A 23,274-nucleotide genomic window follows, 5' to 3' on the forward strand; every position below is an offset into this window, starting at 1 on the left:
GAAAAAAATAGCTAATGACCTATATAGGAAAAAAAATGGATGTTCTCATCCTGCTGAAAGCCCTTTTGGCAAAACATGAAATGACCTTTCAGAGGTATTATTACTTGTATGTTCACCTGCCTCAGGACGCACATGTGAGATTAAAAGAGGATGTGGTCGAGCAGTTGGGTCTGAACACTTCTCCCTAATTTTTGTAACCTTCAACAGCGTGATACTTGGTGAGTTCCCACTCCTAAACTTCCTTTGTGGTGATTTTTTTGTTTAGATACAGTTTCACTTTAAAAAACGTCCTGCTTTTAAGAACAATTTATGAGGGTGACGTGTCATTGCTATACTGATAAATGAAAGACTGAATGGTTAAACAAAGGCTGAACGAATTGTAGAATGTGCTTGAAACCAAAAGCATCAAAGACCAATGACGCATCTGATGTAAAATGCCGTTTAGGTGGGAGTATTAGGCAACAGCCTTTCTCACTGTGGTCCTAGTTGTTAACCCTTTAAACCTCACTCATCCGCATTGCAATCTTATGCTGTGCAGCCAGACACAGTTTAAACCCACAGAACTTTATTTTAGATTCTAGTGGTAACCTCAAAGTACCCAAAGCCCCAATTGTGTGAGGCAGAATTTTGGGGAATTTTGGGGAAATCTCAAAGAAATGATGTACAAGACATCTTAAACATTAAAATTTACTGGAATAGTGTTTCACTCATTGTAGAAAAAAACAACCTTTTTGTAGTTTTGATGAGGAGCAGAGACAAGCTGATACAAAATAGTGTCAGACAATGTGAAAAAAGATTATTTTTCCAACCTTAAGAGAGGGAACTGTATGCTAAGGATTAAAGTATTGATTCAGCTTTTTGGGATATATGCTTATTCTTGCTGAGAGTTTGATGAGAAGATTGATACCACTCTCAAACATTAAATATGGGTGGTGTGGCCAACGCGGCCATTTGTTTTGGTCTGAGATGCTGGTGCTTCAGTGCGTCCACTAGTGGTTCTGAATGTCTTATATAGAACCTTTAAACAAATGAGATTTAACGTGTTAATTTTTTAGCATTAAAGATGCTGGTAGGTGGAATTCTTAACTTTTGGATAGAGCCAAGCTAGCTACCAGTCTTTATGCTAAGCTAAGCTAAACAGCTATAGCTTCATATTGACAGTACAGACATGAAAGTGGTATCAAACTTCTAATCTAACTCCAACAAATAAGCATATTTCCCAAAATGTCAAACTATTCCCAAGTTTGGAATATATAAACATAACGAGGACACAGTTTCAGACATGTGAAGCTTTGTACTGCAATGAGGAATAATTCTGATATCTGTGCTGCAAACACTAGGTAGTAAATATTATAACTATGAGTAAGTATATGAATGAAAAATGAATGAATAAATGAATTGGTGACTAAGTTGCTTCATGGCTTCTTAAGGTGATGTTTATCTAAAGTGGGAACCTGACCTTTTTTCTGTTTATCTGATAACAGATTTTAGTCATTGTGGCACTGTACGTTTAAAGTAATTTGTTGTATGCAGATTCCAAAGCAAATATATAGTTTTTATTATGTACAACTCTACCTTAATATTTACATTCACATTACATGTTCTCAAACTGTGGAAAACAACAAAACACATAGCTTATTACAAATTATTATAATTTCAAGATATCCGTTATCCGTCAGTGGGACAGCACTGACGTCAGAATGTAGAAAGTTTGTATGCATAACATTGTGCATAACATTACACATCTAGATAGCATGTTAGCAAATGTAGATACCCGCTCATGCACTTGCACCTTGGGTGGAGGGTGTTGCACCACACACACTTCCTGGCACCTCACACAGAAAGTCCCTAGCATTTTCAATACATAATCGTGGCATCTCTGGGAAATCTTTTGCTTTACAGTGGCTATCACGGCATTTGCTAATGTACAACTGTAGCCATTTTTGGCCTCGACCCATCCTTTTGCATTATACCAGCTGTTTGTAAACAAACTCTCTTCAGCTTTTTTAGGACAGAGCTGACTTCTCTTCTCTAAAACTGTCATATGTGGCTGTGGCCAATTCCAAAGCATGTCTTCTCCAACTCAGAAGGAAGGCATGAATGTGTTGAAAATAGGTGCTTTCGGTGTTAAAGAATCACCACTAGTGCTCCTAGGACAAGCAAACACATACACCACAGCTTCTCTCAGGTAGTCCAGCATTGGGTTCTGCTTAACAATGCAGCTTCTAAAAAAACACAATCTCTCAGGTATCTGTTTTATTTACATCTTCACCGATTCTGATGTGGAGTCCAGTAGAGCAAGATAGATGTCAGACCTGAGGAAACGTGGGTAAGAGTCCCTCTCCATTAGCCCGTAGACGATCCTCCGGGCATCGTCAAAGCACTCTGTGGTGGTCATCTTCATGTTCCGCCTGATCAGCTCTCTGGTCTTGTGATCAATGTTGATCTATAAGCAAAGAAAAAATAAAGCAGATGGTAAAAAAGTAGTAGCAGGGGTGATACTTATTGCAAAAAGAACTGTAAATCTGTCTGCATTATAAACACAGCTGTGCTTACCTCTCTCGGAGCCTCAGCTTGAATGTAGCGTTTAAAGATCTTTTTGGCCCTGGAGGACATCCTGAAGGAAGACTTGATTTTCTTAAAGTCCTCACAGACCAGCCAAAACTCAATGTTTTCATCACTAAACTCTGACTTCAAGAAGGCATGGAATATCTTTATGCCATCTAAACAGATATGAAAAATGAGCAGTTAGCCAGCGTTGAGGAAGAATACTGACAATGAAATTTGACTATGGGACTATGTATTGATTAATTTACATTTGGATGATAGAAGTCTCTCTAGTGAATGTGACCACTGGGACATCTCCTCGAAACAAAGCCTGCAAAACAGGAGTGCACTGTCACTCACATGTGCAACAAATATGCCAACAGTTTAGATGTTTAGTTTCCAATGGAAAGGTTTTCTTTACTTACCCCTCAGTGTTCTCGACTTGAGATGATCTACACTGCAGCCGAGACTTCAGGCTTCCTCCTCTGGTCAACCAAAACACAAACCAACAACGGTTATTTTACTAACATGGTCTTAATATTAAAAAGGTTCATCATCAGCATCAGTCATGATAAAATATTTACCTCTTCTTGTTATTAGTGTCCATGGTGAGTTGCTGCAGCTCCCTTGGTGGTGATGCGACTAGACTCGGCATGGCAACAATGCTTTGTACGGGGGTGACTGTGGGTTTTGCTGCTCTTAGAGAGTTGTGAGATCTGCGACTGTCACTGTGTCTGTTTGATGAATTTGCTCAGTGTCAACTTATATATGTACAGCACATGTGTAGTTGGTTTGTAGCGTCACAACATCACGCTGAACTAACCACAGAAAAAGAGGAAGTTGGGTATGACGTTAACCTGCTGCAACTACGGTCTGTGTACTGTACTTAGACCTATATACTTGTTTGTTTTAAAGTCTGAGGATGCAAATGGGGCAGTGGAAAATTCAGCAGCAGATAGGCAAATACTTTAGTATCTGTTCCAGACCAGTCTGCCCTGAGAACCAATGTTGAACCACTGTTTCATGTTTTGGAAACAAACTTCCCTTTACAAATGAAAAGGTGAACTCATAACATGAGCAATAAAATGCTTACTTGCTTAATACAATACACTGAGGGTTTTTTGCTACTACAGCCTTACTCTGCAGCAGCAATACCTGTATGACCACTAGCTTTTGGTTGCTAAATGTTAGCTAGTTAACTAGCCAAAAGCAATAGGTCAACATTTTCTATTTTGGGAAATAACTCTCAACTTAACCTCAGTGTGTTCTTTGGTTTCATAAATCTTTCAGGTCTCTCAGATAGGAAATATGGGGGGGAAACAGAGTGACATAAAACACTAGTCGCCCACCAGGACTAAACCAGGGACACTGTGGTTTTGTGACTAAACCACCCGAGCGTTTCCATTTTAGACAAGAGTGGTGGAGAAAAATCAATAAATTAGTTAAAAAATAGTTACAGTTATAGTTATTTTATTGACTTCCTGTTATGTTGATAGGAAGTTGTGACAAAACAACCACTTTAACCTCTCATCTGGATTTTTAAAGACTTTTTTAACAGAGAATTTGATCAAGCCTTTGTTATCTTAGGTTTCTAAATGTCTTTCCGTTCAGTACTAATGATGTAAGCAATAATACACAGATCAGGACTTTTTGAAATTGAAATTGTTGCTGTTTTTTATGACGACTTTATGTTGAAAAATTCTTCAGTCAGGTTTACAGCTTGTTTTATCTGCTTTTAGCCAATTCAATTTGAGAACCTTAGCCCTAATCCTTAAACATCTTGATAAAAAAAAACAAACATCTATCACCAAGCTGCTCACATTTCCAACACTGGCACCCTCCAAGTTTAAGAAATACACTGCAGCAGTCAGAAATGGACACCACTTTCATCACTGAATGTCTAATGACCTAGTACATCATGTAAGTTCCTGATTTTCATACGTGATGCAGATTGATTGAGCTCTTACATTTTCAGCCAACATGGTCCAATTTGTTACATAGCCATGTCAATGCTGTATATAAAAACATCCTTGGCCTCGGAGAAAGACCAAAACAGTTGGCAAAACTGCTTCTTTCAGCTCATGAAATGTTCAAAGAGGAGTGCTCATCCCTGCCAAATAGCTTTCATGCACGCTTTCTTTACATCTCATGTGGACTAATTAGTGTAATTCTCTCTACTCAAATGGTAAAATGTCAGTTGCTCAAAAATACAGTTGCGTTAAGGTAGCTGTAGTAAAAATAGGTCCCGATTACTCTAACTCTTGCATCCCCTCAGTAGTTACCTACAAATCTTAGGGTCAATTCAAAGCTTTTACTGTATACTTATGCAGTAGCACAGAACTAGATGCTTATGCTTATGCTATAGTTATATTACATATATTATAGTCTGGCAATATCAGCAGTTGTCAAGATATTTCACTAAAATACACAAATGCCATGTCATGGTGGTGCTATAGGAGTGAGGGGATCACCAAAATCATTATAATTCATCCTCTGGGGACCATAAATGTCCATGAAATTTAATGGCAATCCATTCAGTAGTTTTTGAGATATTTCAGTCCATAGCAAAGTAGTTTACAATAAGGCAAAACACATATTCTGAGTGAAGGGGAACTTTAAGTTTCTTCAGAAAATGTGTTTCTACAGAATATCCTGCAAATTGTCATTCTTTCACTTTTTGTTAACTTTTTATTCTACTTTATCCTGATTTATTTGATGTACCTTTGATTTCAATGTCATGCTGCTGCTTTTGTGCCTCAGTTTGCCATGGTTTTGCTTTCATTTTTCAATGAATCTGCACTTACAGCTGCATTACTTCTAACCCTATATAATAATGTAACTTTAGCAACAATAGATGCAGGCATGATTTTCACAGTGATTCCCACAGTATCTCGTGTCTACAAGCTGATTTTCTCTACTGTTGTGATACAATTGAAAACCATGGCAACACATTTCAATGTGTACAAGCATGTATACATATTTTGCAAGACAAGAGAGACAATATTGAGTAAAAGCATGGGCTAAAGCATGTAAAAAAATTGCCCCTTTAAAAATGTAATTTTGAATATATATTTATTAATATTACATCTGAATCAACACATCTTATTAAAACTAAAAAGTGTAAGTATGCTAACAAGCTGCAAGCTTGAGAAATGTGGTGACATGAAATGCACATAACATCAGAACATACCAAAGTGTTTCAGTAAACTTCATGAGTTGCTTTTTAATCATAGATAAGTAGGCCACTTTTTTATTACATTGTCTATGTTCATATTAGTTTTCCCGACAGGAAATGTTTTGTGTTAGAAGGCAGCTGTTGATGGCCTGCTGTAGGGACATAAACAGTTATCTCAGACATTTTCTTATCAGTTGCAGCATACATTTGTGAGTTTCCTCCATCAACTGCTGTCACTCTGAGAATTATAACTGCTAAGTTTCTGTCATTTTTAAGTTTTCTTCACACTTCCTGCAAGCAATATTTACTGCGGTTTTTTTTGCGTTGCTACACGTATAACGAGTGCAGATTCAACATGGTTTGTCAAACACAATTGTGTACCCAACAAATTTAACCATTCTCCTACAAAGAGGTGAGTACAACCAGGATTGTCTAAACTAGAGGAAGTTGTGGTGAGCTGTCTGCACAACAGTGTGTTGTACAGCAACCTAAAATAAATGTCCCACATCCAATGCCACCAACACAAAAAGAACTGAATGTTCTGCTCAACACCCTGCCTGCACATGGAGAAACAATGCTGTGCTACTTCCACTTTACAAACACAAAAAAACACATCAGACAATAAACACGTGAAGGTGTTTTACATGCTAAAAGGGAACAATGTCACTTTAACATTTTATGCTTCATGTTTTTTTTATTTATATCCTACATGCTGATTTTACTCTCTTTTGTGGATCTGAACATGTTTAAAAGTGGCCCTGCTTTGTTGTGCTCTTTTGTATTTGTATGTTTTTTTACATAAACAATTACATAAGCTTGTAAATCGACCATGTCCTATAACTAGACAAAAAATAAAATGCCAAAATAGTGGATACAGTCTTTACTATAATAATAGTATAGCCATTATAGTATATTTATATAGTATAATACCATTTAAAACTCAGCATGACATATCCTACACTAATCTTCAATTGAAGGGACATTCTCCCATCACATCTGATTCAAAGATACTTTTTCACGATGAATGAACTCCAACTGAAATGCCACCAGAAGTGCACTCCCGCCCACGCCTCCCTACACCCCCCCCCCACCTCCCACCCCTGCCTCCCCCACCCACCCCTGTGTGTCTGGCAAATTTAATTTGAGACAATGTACAAACTTCAACTACAAACTGTGGCTGAGCTGTTGCAGAAATACACCACACAAAGAGAGAGGTGAAGGTTTTTCCTTTTTCTTCTTTTTGGGTTGTGTGTTCTTGTTCATTTAATGATGATGCTGTTTGAAGGACTCTGTTGCCATCTGGTGTATTTTCTTACCATATTATGAGCATATCACAGTATACAGACAAGTCTTCTGTGACAACAACAAAGGAGATTTGCATCACATTCAAAATAACCACACCCAAATGTCATTTAAGTAAATAGATTTAGTTTTTAAGATATTTAAAAAAACTAGAACAAGAAAACACAAAAATGAGACAGAGGTTTAACAATACACTCACATATTTATTTGGATGTGAAATTTGAATTTCTCAGAGTATATTAGGATTTATATTTGCATACGTGTGTGTGTTGATAATACTTTACAATAAAGGAATTATTTTTATTATTAACTTCATGGTGCATAATAACATAATTAAAGAGATAAAGTATAATACAAGCCAAAAATTATCTTGAGCTGTAACTGTCTACTGAATCACACAGGTTGAGAAAAACTATTTCTGCTACACTTGGGATCTGGATTGTATGGCATAAACCTGTTATCCACACTGAAATCAAAGAGTGCCACAGCACATCAGAGTTGGAGAGAAGATTTCACAAGCCTTCGTCTGAGAGGCTGTCAGTTTTAAAACAGTCACCTTGAATCAGTTCTCCTCAGGAGTCCCTGATAGATGTCAGATTTTAGGAAGCGTGGGTAGCAATCCCTGGCCATCAGAGAGTAGATGAGCTTCTGTGCCGTATCAAATGAAGTCAGGGAAGGCTGGGAGATGTTCTTGGTTATGTTTTCTCTGGTACCACAATCTATGTTGATCTGGAATCAAACAGTATTGCCCGGTGGCGTCTTACAGCAACTATTTTCATCATCATTCTCTATAATGTACTAAAATGTGTGCACAGTACATTTCTGAAGTTTTACCAGCCTAAAACACTCAAATACACATCTTTATAGCATTGTCACTACAAGCCTGCTGAATTCAGATTATTCCATTGCATTTTTGCAATTTTCCAGCTTGCAGTCGTTTACCTGTCTGGGTGCTTCTGTTTGGACAAACTCTGAGTAGATCCTGTTGGCAGAGGAGATCATCTCTGGCACCGTCTTGATTTTTTTATATTCCTCACAGGCGAGCCAAAAGAGAATGTTCTCCTCGCTGTACTCGGACTTCAGGAACTCCCGGAAAGCTATCTGTCCGGCTAGAAATCACAGACGATAGTAAGCAGGTAAGAAACAATACATAAAATCAAGTATATATGCACAATCAGAACAGACTCTCACCTTTACAATTGAGGACTTTGTCCACAGACTCACTCCAAGTCTCAACATCCCCCAGTGGATCCTTGGGAAAGCAACACAATCTACCCTTGAAAAGAGCATCAAGATCTATCACTAGCCCAGTTATCTGTGAACTCCACAGCACATACCACCTGCAAACCACACTGGCAGTTATTAAGCATTTATAGTATGTGTTATGTTTTAAGATGACTTATAAACAGTTCAATGCATTGAGCACCTGACAGCAACCTCACATCACTACAAGCTGCTTCAGAAATTAAGGCACAATGCAAAGTGAGACTTACAGTGAGTGAAAACATCCTTGGTATTTTCCACATGGCTGCTGTAAGCTGTTGTCTGCTGAAAATGGTAAAGGCCCAATAATCAAATATGCAGTAACTCACTTTATCGCCATCTCCTCGTCCTCTACGATGGGAGACAGAGATAAGATCCTGCCAGACTGAAGTGGTGTTGTGATTTTTTGGTAGCGAGGGAGTCAAGGGACTGAACAAATCTAAATGACCCCCACCCAACATGAATGGAATATATGGAAATCTGTATGCAAAATGTTGTTGTTGGGAGAGACCGGGCATCCTTCTGTGTTATCTGGAGGAGGAGAGAGCTCGGCTGTGATTTGAGCTGACCGCACCTGTTGTCCAAAACAGTGGTCATCATTAAAGTGGATGTAACAATATGAGGGTGGCAGATATTTTATATCTATATATCTAAATGAACTGAATTAAACCAAATCATTCTAGATTACAGAATGCTTAGTTTTTCATTCATCAGTACGAACTATGTATATATAATCAGGAATATGGCAACATAATTGCCTGCTGTGGTGGAATACTACATGACAAATTCATAATAATATTTAACTACAGGAATGAGCAATGGTTAGGAAGCTCCGGGGAGAGTTCCTGACCATAAACAAATAGCCATAAACAAATTCACTATTAAGGAAAACTCTCGTCATGCTGTCATTTGCATATCTGCAGTGTTCCTTATACACCAAAGTGACAAAAGCATAAACAAGCACTGATTTATTAATGTGTCTCATACTTCAGTTGATGTAGGTGATCACTGACCCTTGAAACAAAAAGGGTTTTTGATTTGGACAGAAATTTTGCATGTCCATAGATTAGTTGACCGCTTTTGCAGCTCTGCACTGGTGTTGGAATAAAGAAACGGGATGATGTGATAGACAAAATGTTAAGAGTTCACAGAGGTTATTACAATTTATCTTGAGGGGAACATGGATGTGTGTACCAAATGTCAAAGTAGGAAAATGTACCAAGTTTAGTGCCAATCCATTTAGCATATGATGAGATATTTCTCAGATTACAACTGTGGAAAACTGTGACTTGTTGGTGGTGCTACAGGAAAAGTCAGAGTATCAACACAGTCGTTGGGATTCATCCTCTAGGGCTTGTGAATATCTGTACAAAATGTTATACCTATCAATTCAGTGGTAGTCACAAAAAAACTAAGATGTCAACCTGTTGGTGGCACTACAGGAAAAGTCAGGAGATTGCCAACGTCAGTGGCGTACATCCTCTGAGGAACATAAATATATTTACAAACTTTTATGGCAATCCATGCAGTAGTTGTTGGGATATTACAGTCTGGAACAAAGTGGTGGACTGACCGAACAACTGACAGAAAGAGGGGAAATGCCATTTATAGAGCCATGCCGCTAACATGACTAAAAATATCAGGTAAAGAATTAAATGAATCCCCCCACACACACACACACACACACACACACACACATTTTCTCAGTAGTGTTATTAACCTCTGCTGCTACTGCTATAGTATTTAGTGTCTATTGTGTACTTTTCAACATGCATGGATGTTTGATTTAGTCTTTACTAAAACACTTTACTAAGATAAAGCACAATGAGAAGCAGACTTTTACTTACTGCAGTACATTTTGTTCAATTTTTATAAGAGTATGTTCTGTGTCACATATTCTTACTATTTGAAATAGCTCACAAGAACGACAACTTGCCACTGCACAGCAGCAGAGAATATCATCACACAGTCGCATGATCGTGAGCTATATGTGGAGGACCAGTACAAATTGCATCAAATAATCATGTGTATATCCCGTGCATTTAACCTGTCCTGACCTTCCTGACCACTGCTGGAGATGTGATGGGCCCAAACAAACCAAGAATGTAAATCACAACAGGTGATGGAAAACACCCAGGCTGCCCCTATTTGCATGTGTGTAGATGCACCAGGTCGAGGAATTTGTTTTTCAAAAAAGGCACCGCCAGGAAAAGTATGAGGACTGCACTGGGGGAGTGCCGTCTTTCTGCACTCATTGCAAAGTATCCAAGATGTTTTGTCTTGTTGTGATTAATCATTTCATGTTCTTAAATCAAACGTTATTCTGAGTGGTCAGTGGTACCATCCAAGGACAAAAGAGACTACATACAACCCTAAAAAGCATAATTTTGTAAAAGAGCCTGGCTTTGTTTTCATACTCACATCTACAATGAAATGTACTGAGCCTCATTAGGGATACATCAATGCACTTCATACATGTACCAAGTTGAAATGTTTTCACCATACACAGGGGGGCACTGTAGTCCTCTCCAGCCCCCCTGTCTCTGTTTTACAATTGCATCATGTGTCCACCTTTCTCTGTAATTGACACCACTGAATTTGTGTGTTTCTCTTTGCTTTGGGTCCTGTTTGTTTTATTAATTTGATCATGAATGGGGTTTTGACCCTTCTCTTGCAGGGTGGGGGTTGGTGTAGGGTGCATTTGTAACCCAAAAACTATTTGAAGTAGATTTCGAAACCCTGAAAGTAAATCAGTAAGTATGCCTTTGATTTAATTAGAAAGTGTCTCATCTCTTTCTCTCGAACTTGTATCGTGAAAACAGTGTGCAGCACCTTCTTTCCTATTCTTTCTTTTTTACTGTCTCTCAGCCCTTTCATTAGTACATTTCTGATGGCCCTTATATATTATATCAAGTCAGATAAACAATAGACAAACTCTAGGCCAAGTATCTACACAGACCTCTTTCTATCGGTCCAATGCAGCTGACAGACAGTAGTCCTCCTCACAGAATTGAATTGAATGATATTTAATTGTTTTCCCCACATACAAATGTGCCTCTGAATATGGTCCTGACACTTCAGTTGAAGTACGGTGTTTAGAATGGATGGTACAAAGTCTCACCTTGAGACTTTCATTAACTGAACGCAGACCTCTTTTTTCAGTTGCACTAAAATGTTATTCAGGTCTGTCAATATTGTTGCAAGCCAACAGCATCAAGTGCAAACATATTTCTAAGGGGCAAATTTCACAACTCAATATCTGAGCCTTGGAGTCAGCAAATCTCGTACAAAATTTGGCTCACATAGATAAATATTTCTACGATGAGACAAGCTGTTTTTTCAAAATGAGAACCTGTGGTGTAAAAGTTTGAATAGCAGAAGCCAAGAGTGCCAAACTACTGATAGACTTTGACATAGATTGAGGAATCTTAAAAAGAAAACCCATTTGTTTGAGGAAAATCTATGTAAAACTCCACTATTAGACACCTTACAATAAACATATTTGTTTTAAACTCATCTTAGACTGGTATTCATCTTGTTTTACAAGCCTCATATCTCCAGGCAAACTGCTTTCTTACTCTTTTTTTTCCCTCCTTGCGGCTCTACAATACATCTTTAACTCGTGGATGATTTCAGAGGCTTTTAGAGCAGACTTGAGTCCCACATTTAAATACCAATGGGAACGAAACAAGAAATCTGCCAGTGAAATTCTTAGCGGGCAACTAATCTTAAACTGTGTTGAATTTGGCAGGCCAGCTGAGCTCCTACCTTTGTTAACACGTTATATTTTCCCTCTCTTCTTTGTCTATTTGTGTGTGAGAGGACAGCAGGAACTGCAGCTTGTGGCACTGTGGATGCATAATTAGTGTGAACTGTAAAGTATTCAATACCGTTTCTTTTTTGTAAAATTATAGTAATCTGGGCTAATCTTAGATGGACTCTAAAGGCTACAACCATGACATCTGTGTTAATGAGATAAACCAGCGCTGTATGTACATGTGAAGCTTTATGCTGTGCAACTGTAATTAGTGTATTTTTTTCTCCATACATATTCAACAGTTACCGAGACAACTCAGTGGGATCACTGGCAGTTTTCAATTAATATGTATTTGTCTTTGTAAGAAGTATAGCTTCTGCATACATATACAGTAACATTAATTATTCTGTGCTAGCGTTGGTTAAGGACTATTAATTTTTCAACAATTTGGAATAAGGAGCTGCACATGATCACAATTTCCTCACTAGTGTATTATGCACACATGCCTTCACTTGTCATATTTAGATGTGGACATTCAAACTAATTAATGACACCAAATGGCTCAATAAAACAGCTTTTATAATAAAGTGTTTATTTGAATTTAGTTTGTACATTTTACAACTGCAAGGCAACGTATGAGCATAGTTATACATAAATTATATTAGATGGTTGCAAACTGAAAAACAGCAATTCTATATATGTCATATTAGTATTCAAATAAGATATATGCATTTTCTGTGTATGAAAATGGGATACTTTTAAATTCATAACAGAAATGAGAGATATATATCCCTCATTAAAAAGTTTCAGTGCTTTGCAGTCACCGTGGCTGCAAGCTTTCACTGCAAGTTAGTCTGGAAGGGGTTGGAGAGTGCGAGAGATAAAATCATGAATCCATTTTAATGAGATATGGTCAAAATAGCATGTATGCAATATCAACTGTAGTATGGTTGTATAAGGTGCTATTACTGGTTTGGAAGACAAAGCAATTGAAGTGTAATCAGAAATTACAGGTCATCAAAGGAAATCAGGAGAGGGGCCTCAATGTGTCAGTAGCATGGAGGCACTTCAGCTGTGATTCTGAGATTCGGTCTCTAACCACCCCACTGTCATTCAAGTTTTGCAACATTTGAGGAAATATAAAAATCATCAAGAAAGGTTCAATCCACAAGGAGCGCAGTGCCTCCGAGAAAGAGAATGGAAAGATTGTTCCACAAGTGCAAAGTGAGTTATCTGGTTTTATACCATGGTCACAGAGAATACTCAGCTCTGATTGGCCAGAGGGTGTCCATTATTTCCAGATAACCACATGGCTCTGACGTAGTGGCCTCATAACAATTCTGAACATATTCTTATGGCTGAAGGGCTAATGGTGTCAGCTGTTATCCAGCTGTGTAGTAAAGTACTTACAGTTCGACACCTTGGGAAATATGCTTATTCACTTTCCTGCCGAGATGAGTAGAAGAAAAAGATTAATACCACTCTGTATGATAGATAAAAAAGCTACCGCCAGCAGCCAGTTAGCTTAGCTTAGCAGAAAGACTGGAAATGAAGGGAAACAACTAGCCAAATGTCTTTGAGTGTTTTCATCAGTGTGAGGTTGTCAGGCAACCAGCAAAGGCTTCAGGAAGTTATTGCGCCAGGGCAAGAAATAGTCTGGCACATAATCCCCCCATAACACCGCAATGTGTCATTTTTACTCTTAGGTCTTTGCACAGATAAGACAAAAAAGATTTAACGTGCACATTAGGGATCTTCACCAGAGCCAGTCTTTATCTAAGCTAGGCTAACCACTCGGCCATAGCTTTATATTTACCATATAGGCTGGAGAGTGGTATCAATCTTTTCATCTGTCAGCAAAAAATGTCAAACTATTTCTTTAAATTGTTAATTGTTGGCAAGCTGCCATATGTAAGTAGGATAAGCCACTGTGACGCCCGTGGTTATAAAAAATAACACACTCTGCAGAAGCAAACCTGCTTAAATAAGCTTCTGCACCAATCTTTATGTTTCAACAATTGTGCTGCTAATCACCGATCATTTCATCATATAATAATATGTGAGTGAGTGATTAACCCTGCTCACCACTACCAGGCCGAAGGTTCAGTTGTGGCCTCGCACCTGTCGTTGAACACACAGGACCGTGACCTTCTGCGAAACATGGTGGCCCCCGGGCCTTTCCTCCTGGTGAGACGCAAATAAATGTCAGAGTGGAGGAACCTGGGGTAGGAGTCCTTTTTCATCAGGCTGTAGACTTTCATCTGGGCTGCTTCAAAACAGCTCTTTGTAGGCTGCGCTATGACCTTCTGAATGGCCATCTTGGTGTTGTAGTCAATGTTAACCTGAGAGAAGGGAAATTAGAACATATTGAAAAATAATGCAGAGCAACTAGATACATGAAATCTGTACTAAAGGAATGCCATATATAATGATGCCCACTTTTGTCTAGATCTGAATGCATGATTTTGCAAGTTTGTGTCAGGATTCCAATAAAGTTTAGAACAACACAATAACAGAAGATGAGTTACATACAGTGCCTAGTAAATGTGTTGAGAGTACGTCAGATAGTGACGAGAAGAAATGGGAAACACACATTGGGCGCAGTGTAAAGTAGAGCCACTTGAAACAGTGGAGAAAATCAACATCTGCATTTTTTAAAAGATTACACACACATGACATCAGATGTGAAGTTTCATATTTCATTATTGCACATTTCATCCATTTCCCTCTGTCAAGATCCTTTTTTGATGCTTGTTCTCTCATTAAGTTCTTGGATTTGATAGTTTTTCTAAAGGTGGAGTCATGTAAACCAAAGCTAACAAATCTGTTATTTATTGCCTTGCTCTTTTTTGTGATAGATAAGACTGAGACTTGAAGGAGAGATTCTCTGTTTTATTGGCACCAAGTGACCTAAAGCTAATTTGAGTTTAAAGCTCATACAAGCAATCACTGCCACACATGGATATCGTCACAGAAATGGATGTTAATTGTCTTGTGCCTGCTTTTGTGAATGTGAATCATCTTTAAACTAGAAGATTTTCTTTAAAAGACAAACAGCGCTGAATCTTCTCACACAGCAATGCAAATAATCACTAAAACAGCTCTCAAAATATTCATGTGTATCAAACTGCAACTCTCCCGCCATCAATATTAAAGGTCAGATCCATTTACATTTGTATCTCTCTGCAAATCACTCAAGCTGGTACACACTTTCATGTTAGTGCAGCATGCTCCATATTTACAAAGACATTCATCTTTGACTGAAAGTGTGTGGGTGATGCTCTCTCCAGTTCTGCAGAAGAATGTCAAAACCTCAAACCAGACACCAAACTCTTAACGGTCAGATCTGCTGCAGGCCATGAAAGCATATCGGATGATGGTCGCATCATCCTCGCAAAGCGAATGGAAACTTTTGAATCTGTGACTGTCTCGCACACACATAACCCGACCTGCTTTGCAGTAGTGCATGCACTAAGCGAGCTGCTGCTCCTAACGATTGTTCACAAAGGTCAACCTGCTGCAGGCTCATGATTATGTAGTGCTAAAGAATTTGCCCACTGTTATTTTTATACAATGACAGAAATATTTCAAACCTCCAACAGCACTCAGTGACAAAAGAAAAGCAAAAGAAAATGTTAAGCCGTAGGGGTTGTTTAAGCCTTTGCAGCTCCACTTTATAGCCTATTATGCAGCATTTCATCTGTACAGTTAATGATAAATAAACATGCCACATCATACCTCTTTAGGGGCCTCCGATTCAATATAAACTGTATAAATATATTTGGCTTTGGACAGCAGCTTCGTCTCAGAATCAATGGTCTTGTATTCTTCACAGGCCAACCAGAACTCAATGTTTTCCTCACTAAACTCTGTCCTGAGGAACTGAGAGAAGCTTTCCAACCCATCTGACGTAGAGAAACAGAGACAAACACACACTGTTGGTTACTAGAATGACACAATACAAAGACAGAATACTGTTCAAAACGGAATCTGTATTTTCTGAGCCTGTTGGGTAAACAAAGCTCAAATAAGGAGGCATAGATTCATAACTTCCTCATCCCAAAGTCACTAAAATGGCCTCTACTGTACAAATAAATACATTATATAGAACCCCTTAATAGTTTAAATATACTTAGACAGTATTATTGTTTTTATAATATAGCATAAACCATTTCCAAAGGAGCACATACAGTGGTTTACAGTGTTTCAGTCTAGCACTAAAATGCAACTTCTGTGCTTATGAGGAAGTTGCACAGTTTCTGGATTACTATCCGTGCAAACAAACTAAAAGTTGTAGTGAAACTACCACTGCTCTCTCCTTTAACTATTTATTGCTTTTAGCACTTCTTAACAGTTTACAATTAAAATGGAGCCAACTGATTAACAGCAGAAGAAACTGTTTTGGACGGCAATTCGACTCAACGTTCTTGAGAGGTTTTGGGCATTAATCTGACCTGAGTGCTTCAGCAGTTCTTCAAAGGAGTCACTCCATTGCAAAGCTGCCTCTGGTGAGATGCTGAAAAATATCAGAGATACGGTCAGCCCTTTCCTAACCATGCAGCAAGACATTTTTTTGATTCTCATGACACGTCGAGATGCCATGTTTCTATAAGTGTGCAATGAGTCACGGAGGGTGCTGGAACCAGGGTTAAAAATGAATAATACTTGTGAAACACAACATTCCGTGTATGTGAAATTAATGGATTTTGCCTCACTTGCTGGATGTCGTATTTGTCTTTTTATGGGGACTGACATTTTCATGAGAGCCTGACTTGGTGAGAAAAAGGCTTAGTCGGCTCTTCCTCTCCTTGTCTTTCTGTCTGCAAACAGGAGAAAATACATCAAGTTCCACAAACTGTACAGTGCAACTGTGGCACTGTTTCCCAAATCAACAACTTATCAGAGAATTACTCCTCACAGACACATTTCTAAAGTATTCACAAGACGTGCTATAAATTACACAACATTAGCTGTTCTTTGTGGTCCAATACAAATCGCAAGACAAGTCCCCCCTTGTAAATGTGAACCAAAAGGCAGCAGAGACTCATCATCGAGGACAGCTTTCAAAAGTCTAACAGCCATACATGTTAGCTGTAGTGGCTTTCAAATGTATTATATTGAAACAAAACATAGCTATGATGCAGTATCATGCTGCTTTTGAGTAAGATAAGACTTTTCTATGCAGAAAGAAACCATTGTTTCTATTCTTCTCATGATAAAAGTTGCACTTCTGACATTTCTGACATTTGAAATTATTTATTCCCAAATCAAGTAAACATTTTAAAACAACACACCAACCTGCTAGTATCGTCCTTCATCTTTGGTGCCTGCAAGTCTTCTGGACCAAACATTTTAAAATATGCTTCCTCCTTTGGGGCCATGTAGTTGAATTGAGGAAATAGAAAAAGAAGTGTCTCCATGCTGTTTTGTCTGTCTCTGGTGTGCGAAGCAGCAGGACAAAAATAGCTCTTTGAAATCTTTTTAACCCATCACTCAATGATACACCTCGTCTTTTATAAAAGGCTGCTCGCATTTCATTTCCCATACCTTTTGCTCTACTTCCTGTAATGGTGTAACCACTTACTGCTAACAGCTCCATCAGTGAAATAGAAACCCCTTGGGTTCAACATCCTGTCAACTTTTTATTTAGAAATTTGAAAAAGACAGCTGTTTGTTTGTTTTTGCTTGAGGTAATATCTTACAGTTTTACAATAACATATTGTACTGAAGCTATTATGACCTAAAAAAAAAACCTCAGGTAACATTGAACCAACTTGTGTTTTTTGTAGATTCTGTTTATACACTCTCATTGCTGCTGTTAATAGCTGTCTTCTTGTGTGAGATCTTGGGGGTATTCTGCGATTCCACATGGATCAGCAGCAAGGACAGACACTGCAGAGAAATAATAAAATGTAATGAATAATAAAATGTGTCAGCGCAGAGTCTGGGCTTAGCTCTTTCTAGAACATCAGAACCTTAATGGAGAAAGACAAACTCGCTGTGACACAGTGGAAAGCAACAGGTAATAGGTGTGTTCTGGGGCAGATGGAGACAAATGTGATGTCTCTGTTAGAGAGAGACCGAAGGGGGCCAGTAGAGGGCCTTGACAGTAGAGGGCCTTGACAATTTTTCTATAGTTCTGACAACAAATTAATAAAGTGCTGGGGAAAAAACAGTAGGTATACCATAATGAACAAGTAACTTCATTTAGAGTTCTTTTCAGTCACCCTCAACTCAAAAACGTGTTTTGCTTATTGTTAAAGCACTTGGATGTTTGACCTTCACTGTGCAGAACCCTAATCCTAACCCATGTGCAGAGTTTAACACTAGAAGGCTGTATTCTCTATGCTCACCTTAAATCAGAGTTTAACATCCGACATCTCCCGGCGATGTCCCTCCCCTGCGATGTCCTCTCCGGTGATGACCCTCCCCTTGCAAAACTGCATTTGTTTCAGAAGAAAACAACAAACTTTGAGCTAGCAAGCTACACGCTTAAAATGGCAAGTTTTGAAGAAAATTTGGATCGTGCAACAAGGCAGGCTCGCTTGGTTCTTTTCGGGAATAACTGTAAAGATTTACGAAGAATATGTTTAACGTTCCGGCATTTACTATCTAACTAGGACGTTTTGGGACCGATTGTGGCAGGATTGATGTGGAGGAAGTAACGTTACACACTGTTAAAAGCAAATTACGTTTAACCATGTATCCAGCTAATTTAAATAGCTTGCGTCTCTGTATTGTGTGAACAGTTAACTTCATTTTATATATATATATATATATGGCGTTTTCTTTTATCAGGGTGCAAATGTTCCACCAAAACAAGTTCCTTCCAGAGACCATTTTGCAAAGCTACCATCGCAGAGATGCAAATTCGCCTGTGGTGGTGCAAATAGAACGTGAAGATGTGTCCACAAGATTTGAAAATGCTTTAACTTGAGTGAAAATTTCGATGATATGTCAAACTTCATGAGTCCAATTCATAAAAGAAGACAGGGGTCTGGAGGAAAATTGTGGAAAGTTTGGTAAGTTTTGAGCTGTCACACACTGACAGCACAAGCACACACACGGTTAGTGCATAGGTTGCTAACTAGCAGCTAGCTACAGCTGGTAACTTACTATACTACACCAACAGTTCAGTGGTCAAAGTCGCACACGTACAGCAAGGTGAAAATTCTCTTTACTTGTCATGCACCCGTGTAACTTCAGGCTGAATCAAAACCTTTCTCTATCCTCACATTAAAACAACAGACATTGATTAAAAGAGACAAATTCTGTACTGCAAAGGTGTGTGTGCAGATACAACCCAGTGGGCCGATAAACTGAAGCTGCAGTATCCTTTTCCCTTCAGGTAAACACTGCTGAAGCACTGAAACCAAAATAAATAGCAGTCATTTAGCTTCGCTGCATGTATTTGCCTCTTGTCAACATACCAGATGAGAAAACCAACAAAATCAATACACACACAGAGCCAGGGAAGTTGTCCTGCCAGCTGGGCACAAACGATTAGGATTGTGTTATTTGATCATTTTGAAATAGCCTAATATTTCCATTTACAGTTTTAATTATGTAACTACCAGCACTAAGTCTTCTGTTTGGTTCTCCATGTAATGTGATTACACATTATTAGCAAAGACTGAAGGAAAAACAGAGACTGTGCTTCTGCATGTGTTGACAGTGAAGAGATTTGTCTAAAAGCAATTTAGCTCAGGGGTAAACAGTTTGTCTGAAGTGTCAGTATTATTAAATATTGTTTGAACACAACCATTACACTAATAAAGAAAATAACATGGTGTATTGGTTAACTGCAAATGTGTGCCCAGCATTGTATGAGTGTCCTCATTTTGTTCCTGGATTATGGCATCACTAAACACAACTGTACATCTGTAGGTAGCGATACTATGCTAATATATCTTTATATGTTTTGGATGTTGCTAGATGAAAGGGGAAGTGATGGAGTTGAAACTGCTGACACGTGTGATAGGGGAAGGAGGGGTGTTGTTACTTCCTGTCTGAAAACATCTGTTCACGTAAGTCTAGTCTGCCTGGCATGTCTGCACATTTTGTCATTGAAAACACAGTAAAGTCAGACAAGAAAGAAATTAAATTGAAAACATTACAGACTCCATGGAACCAGCAAGACACATACAAACACAGAGAAAACTACAAACAAACCAATAACAAGAAAAAAAGTTATTGTTTGAAATTCCTTCAAAATGAGGTCTACAGTCTATTAATTTGCAATATCCATTTGCATTTATGCATTCAAATGCCAAATTAACAATATGCCTCAGTGGGATTGCTTTCATCTGAAAACAGGACACTGCAAGTGTGATGAAGAGAAAGCACATTTGGGTTTGAGGCTGGGCATTGATGAGGCATTGATATTTCCTGAGAGGATACAGTATGTCAAAACCAGGACGGATGACTGAAGAACTTCTTCTGTTTCTGTTCATCAAGTGCCACATTATTCATTCTATTAAATCACATTGACTTTGAATTATTATAAGCTTCTATCCCACCGTTATCCACTCATTCATTCTTTGAATGATTATAAAAAAAGTTTTATCTGAGAAAATGTATGTCAGCTTGGGAATTAAAATTCACCATTCACCCATGCATGATTTCAGATTGCACTACAATTATGGGCAGAAGTGTAGTGTTGTGGACCAAACAGGCAATGTGCGTTGAGCCATTGTAACATGTTCAAAATGTGATTATGTTTAGGTATTAGGATAAATATGATGTTGGTATGGGTTTGGTGTGATTAAGGCCTGTTTGAGAGGGACTGAAGCTCATATCCTAGGAATTATGTTCATCTTGGACAATTCTGCACCTTGTGAATAACGTCTAGTGTCAATGTTCAGTGCCAATGCAGTGCAATCTTTAAAGTTTTTGTCTGGCGATAGAGGGACTGAGAAGGACTTCCACTTCTGCCCATAAATGGAGAAAACCTGGGAGCTAGTTCAGGCCGTCAACTCCAGATCGCTGCTGCACTCAATGCCAGCATCCACCTGTAGTCTCTAAGTCTACATTTCCACCGAGGGAAGGTTATCATCATCACTCCCCACTCCCTGCTGTGCTGAGCTTGGTGTTTTCTCTTGGTTACAATGTGGGCTGAATATGAGTTGGTGTATAGTCAACTAGAGTGGAAATCTGATTGTTAAATACAACTTTGTAAGATGTATATATTGATTGCTTGCACAAGTGAAACTCAGTTTGCTTGGACTAATTGGCTGTTGCCTGTGTGTGGTGCAAAAGAACAACATTTGACCATCACTCAATACCCAGTTGTGGTGCTTTTCAGCTTTGGTCTTGCAGTTGTGCAGATGGTTTTGCTACACTAATGACTCCTACTGGGTGGTTGGGTTGCTTGTGCAGTGAATGCAAAACAATAAGTAACATATTATATGTAACCTGATGGGCATTACTGGGCTTATCTTGTCTTAAACGTGAGTCCAATTAAATGGAGCTCTCCTTGGCTCCATTAGCAACTCGTATGCGCTGCTGTTACGGAGCTAGTACTGTATTATGGAATCAGTGGACAAATAGGACCAATCACATAGACATGTTGGTTAGGTATTGTGACTTGATATACATTATATAAATAACATTATCATTTTCATTCATCATTCATAGGGGTGGACTATCTGCTAACTCTGTCCAGTGTTCTTAGTTTATGTACTAAAAGGTGATAAGCTAAGTTACCCAGCTAGATTTTGAATGTATACTCCATCAGAAACACTCTATGGGCATAGCCAATGTGCTGCTTATACATCAAGTTAAACACAAAAAGGTGCAAATCAGCACAGCAGACACATCCAAAGAGAAAATAGACCAAGTAAGAGACAACTGCAGTGGGATCCGCATCAAAATATTACAAATTGTGAATATTATATTAATTTACATAGTGGTACAAGACAAAAATTAATAAGCTCTGGAATGTACCTGTAAAGGTTTCAATCTGTTCAAGTACACTGTAAGTGTGAAATGGTTTTCACAGGTTTGTTGATCAGGCATGGGATCTCCCTTATTAGACTTTACAAGAAGGTTGAGAGCTTCCAGGAAATGAGCTCCACTTTAAGCTGATGTGTCTGAGAAGCAGACTGTACACAGCAACTTGGCTGCAAACCGGTGACATCATTTCCCTGTCAGTGAGTCACACAGGTGCTCCCTTCACAGACGAAAGGCATTTCAGTGCAAATTGTCAGCTTTTAGCAGGAAGTCAATGGGGACTGTACAGGAAAGCACCAAACTGTTTGCTCTGGTTTAATGTGAAATGGCTGTAATATGGGAAATGATCCCACACATATTCAGTATGTGTTGATTATCTTGTACTGAAGCAACAACATCCGATTCAGGAACGTACACTGTAGTATTTCCCTCAAATATTGTTATAAATATTGTTCAAAAAATTAAATTGAACCTACGAGGTGGGCTTATAGCATCAGTTTATTTCAAGTGTCAGCTAGTCACTTACAGTAAATGACTGTAAAGTAATATTAATATGTTCTAGACTATACCGAGAGAGAAGAAAAAGTCATATATACTGATTTCACAGGATACATTTGTCTGAGGGGCTCTAAATTTGAATTCCTATCTCTAATCTTCCTGCTGTAAGAGGTCACAGGTCAGGTTATCGACTTTCCTCCTGTCGCTGCCTCTTGGCCAGGTAGTCATTGTAAATGAGAATTGGTTTTCAATTGACTTATTTGGTTAAATAAAGGTAAAAAAATATATATTTTTAATATCTTTAGGTTTTGGACTGTTGGTCAGTGAAAAGAAGCAATTTGATCATCTTGGGCTTCTGGAAATTGTCTCGTGCAGCACTAATTTCAACAAATGGATTTGTGCTATCTGTGAGTGGTCATCTATTTCTAATGAACAATGTTGTCCACTGACCAACCCTAATGAACACAGCCCAGCAGGTATATGTTTACATCTGAGCTCAACTCAATGCTGCCACCTCATGATGTGTTGATGAATCAGAATACAACCAAAAGCTGAACATCATCAAGGCAAATGTAAAACTAAGTTGCACGTTCTCATGAGTAATCGGTTATCATGGGTTTGCAACTGTGGAACATGAATAGATATTTTCCATAGTTGGAAGATTGGGTGGAGAGACTCTAAACAGGATGATGTATTTCAGTTTCTGTTAACAGTTACATGTACAAAATGCCTGTAATGCCGTAATGTCTGTACGTGCTCCGTGAGCCAGGAGTTAGTCAGA

General features: G+C 38.5%; 3 protein-coding genes across 3 annotated transcripts; all 3 read right to left on the reverse strand.

Moving 5' to 3' along the window:
• Positions 1-1,534: 1,534 nt before the first annotated feature.
• Positions 1,535-3,299, reverse strand: LOC144526818 (regulator of G-protein signaling 21-like). The gene is made up of 5 exons (XM_078264489.1): positions 3,132-3,299; positions 2,973-3,032; positions 2,817-2,878; positions 2,557-2,723; positions 1,535-2,446 (listed from the first exon to the last, which is right to left on the reverse strand). The coding sequence occupies exons 1-5, from the start codon at positions 3,200-3,202 to the stop codon at positions 2,261-2,263; spliced, it is 546 nt and encodes a 181-aa protein (XP_078120615.1). The 5' UTR covers positions 3,203-3,299; the 3' UTR covers positions 1,535-2,260.
• Positions 3,300-7,029: 3,730 nt separating this feature from the next.
• On the reverse strand, positions 7,030-8,884 carry LOC144526736 (regulator of G-protein signaling 21-like). The gene is made up of 4 exons (XM_078264364.1): positions 8,857-8,884; positions 8,216-8,422; positions 7,967-8,133; positions 7,030-7,753 (listed from the first exon to the last, which is right to left on the reverse strand). The coding sequence occupies exons 1-4, from the start codon at positions 8,882-8,884 to the stop codon at positions 7,577-7,579; spliced, it is 579 nt and encodes a 192-aa protein (XP_078120490.1). The 3' UTR covers positions 7,030-7,576.
• A 3,731-nt stretch (positions 8,885-12,615) lies between these two features.
• Positions 12,616-17,607, reverse strand: rgs18 (regulator of G protein signaling 18). The gene is made up of 5 exons (XM_078264490.1): positions 17,343-17,607; positions 16,760-16,864; positions 16,499-16,560; positions 15,783-15,949; positions 12,616-14,386 (listed from the first exon to the last, which is right to left on the reverse strand). The coding sequence occupies exons 1-5, from the start codon at positions 17,462-17,464 to the stop codon at positions 14,132-14,134; spliced, it is 711 nt and encodes a 236-aa protein (XP_078120616.1). The 5' UTR covers positions 17,465-17,607; the 3' UTR covers positions 12,616-14,131.
• Positions 17,608-23,274: the final 5,667 nt, after the last annotated feature.

Source organism: Sander vitreus, chromosome 12 (genome assembly GCF_031162955.1).
Source record: "Sander vitreus isolate 19-12246 chromosome 12, sanVit1, whole genome shotgun sequence".
Lineage (NCBI taxonomy): Eukaryota > Metazoa > Chordata > Actinopteri > Perciformes > Percidae > Sander > Sander vitreus.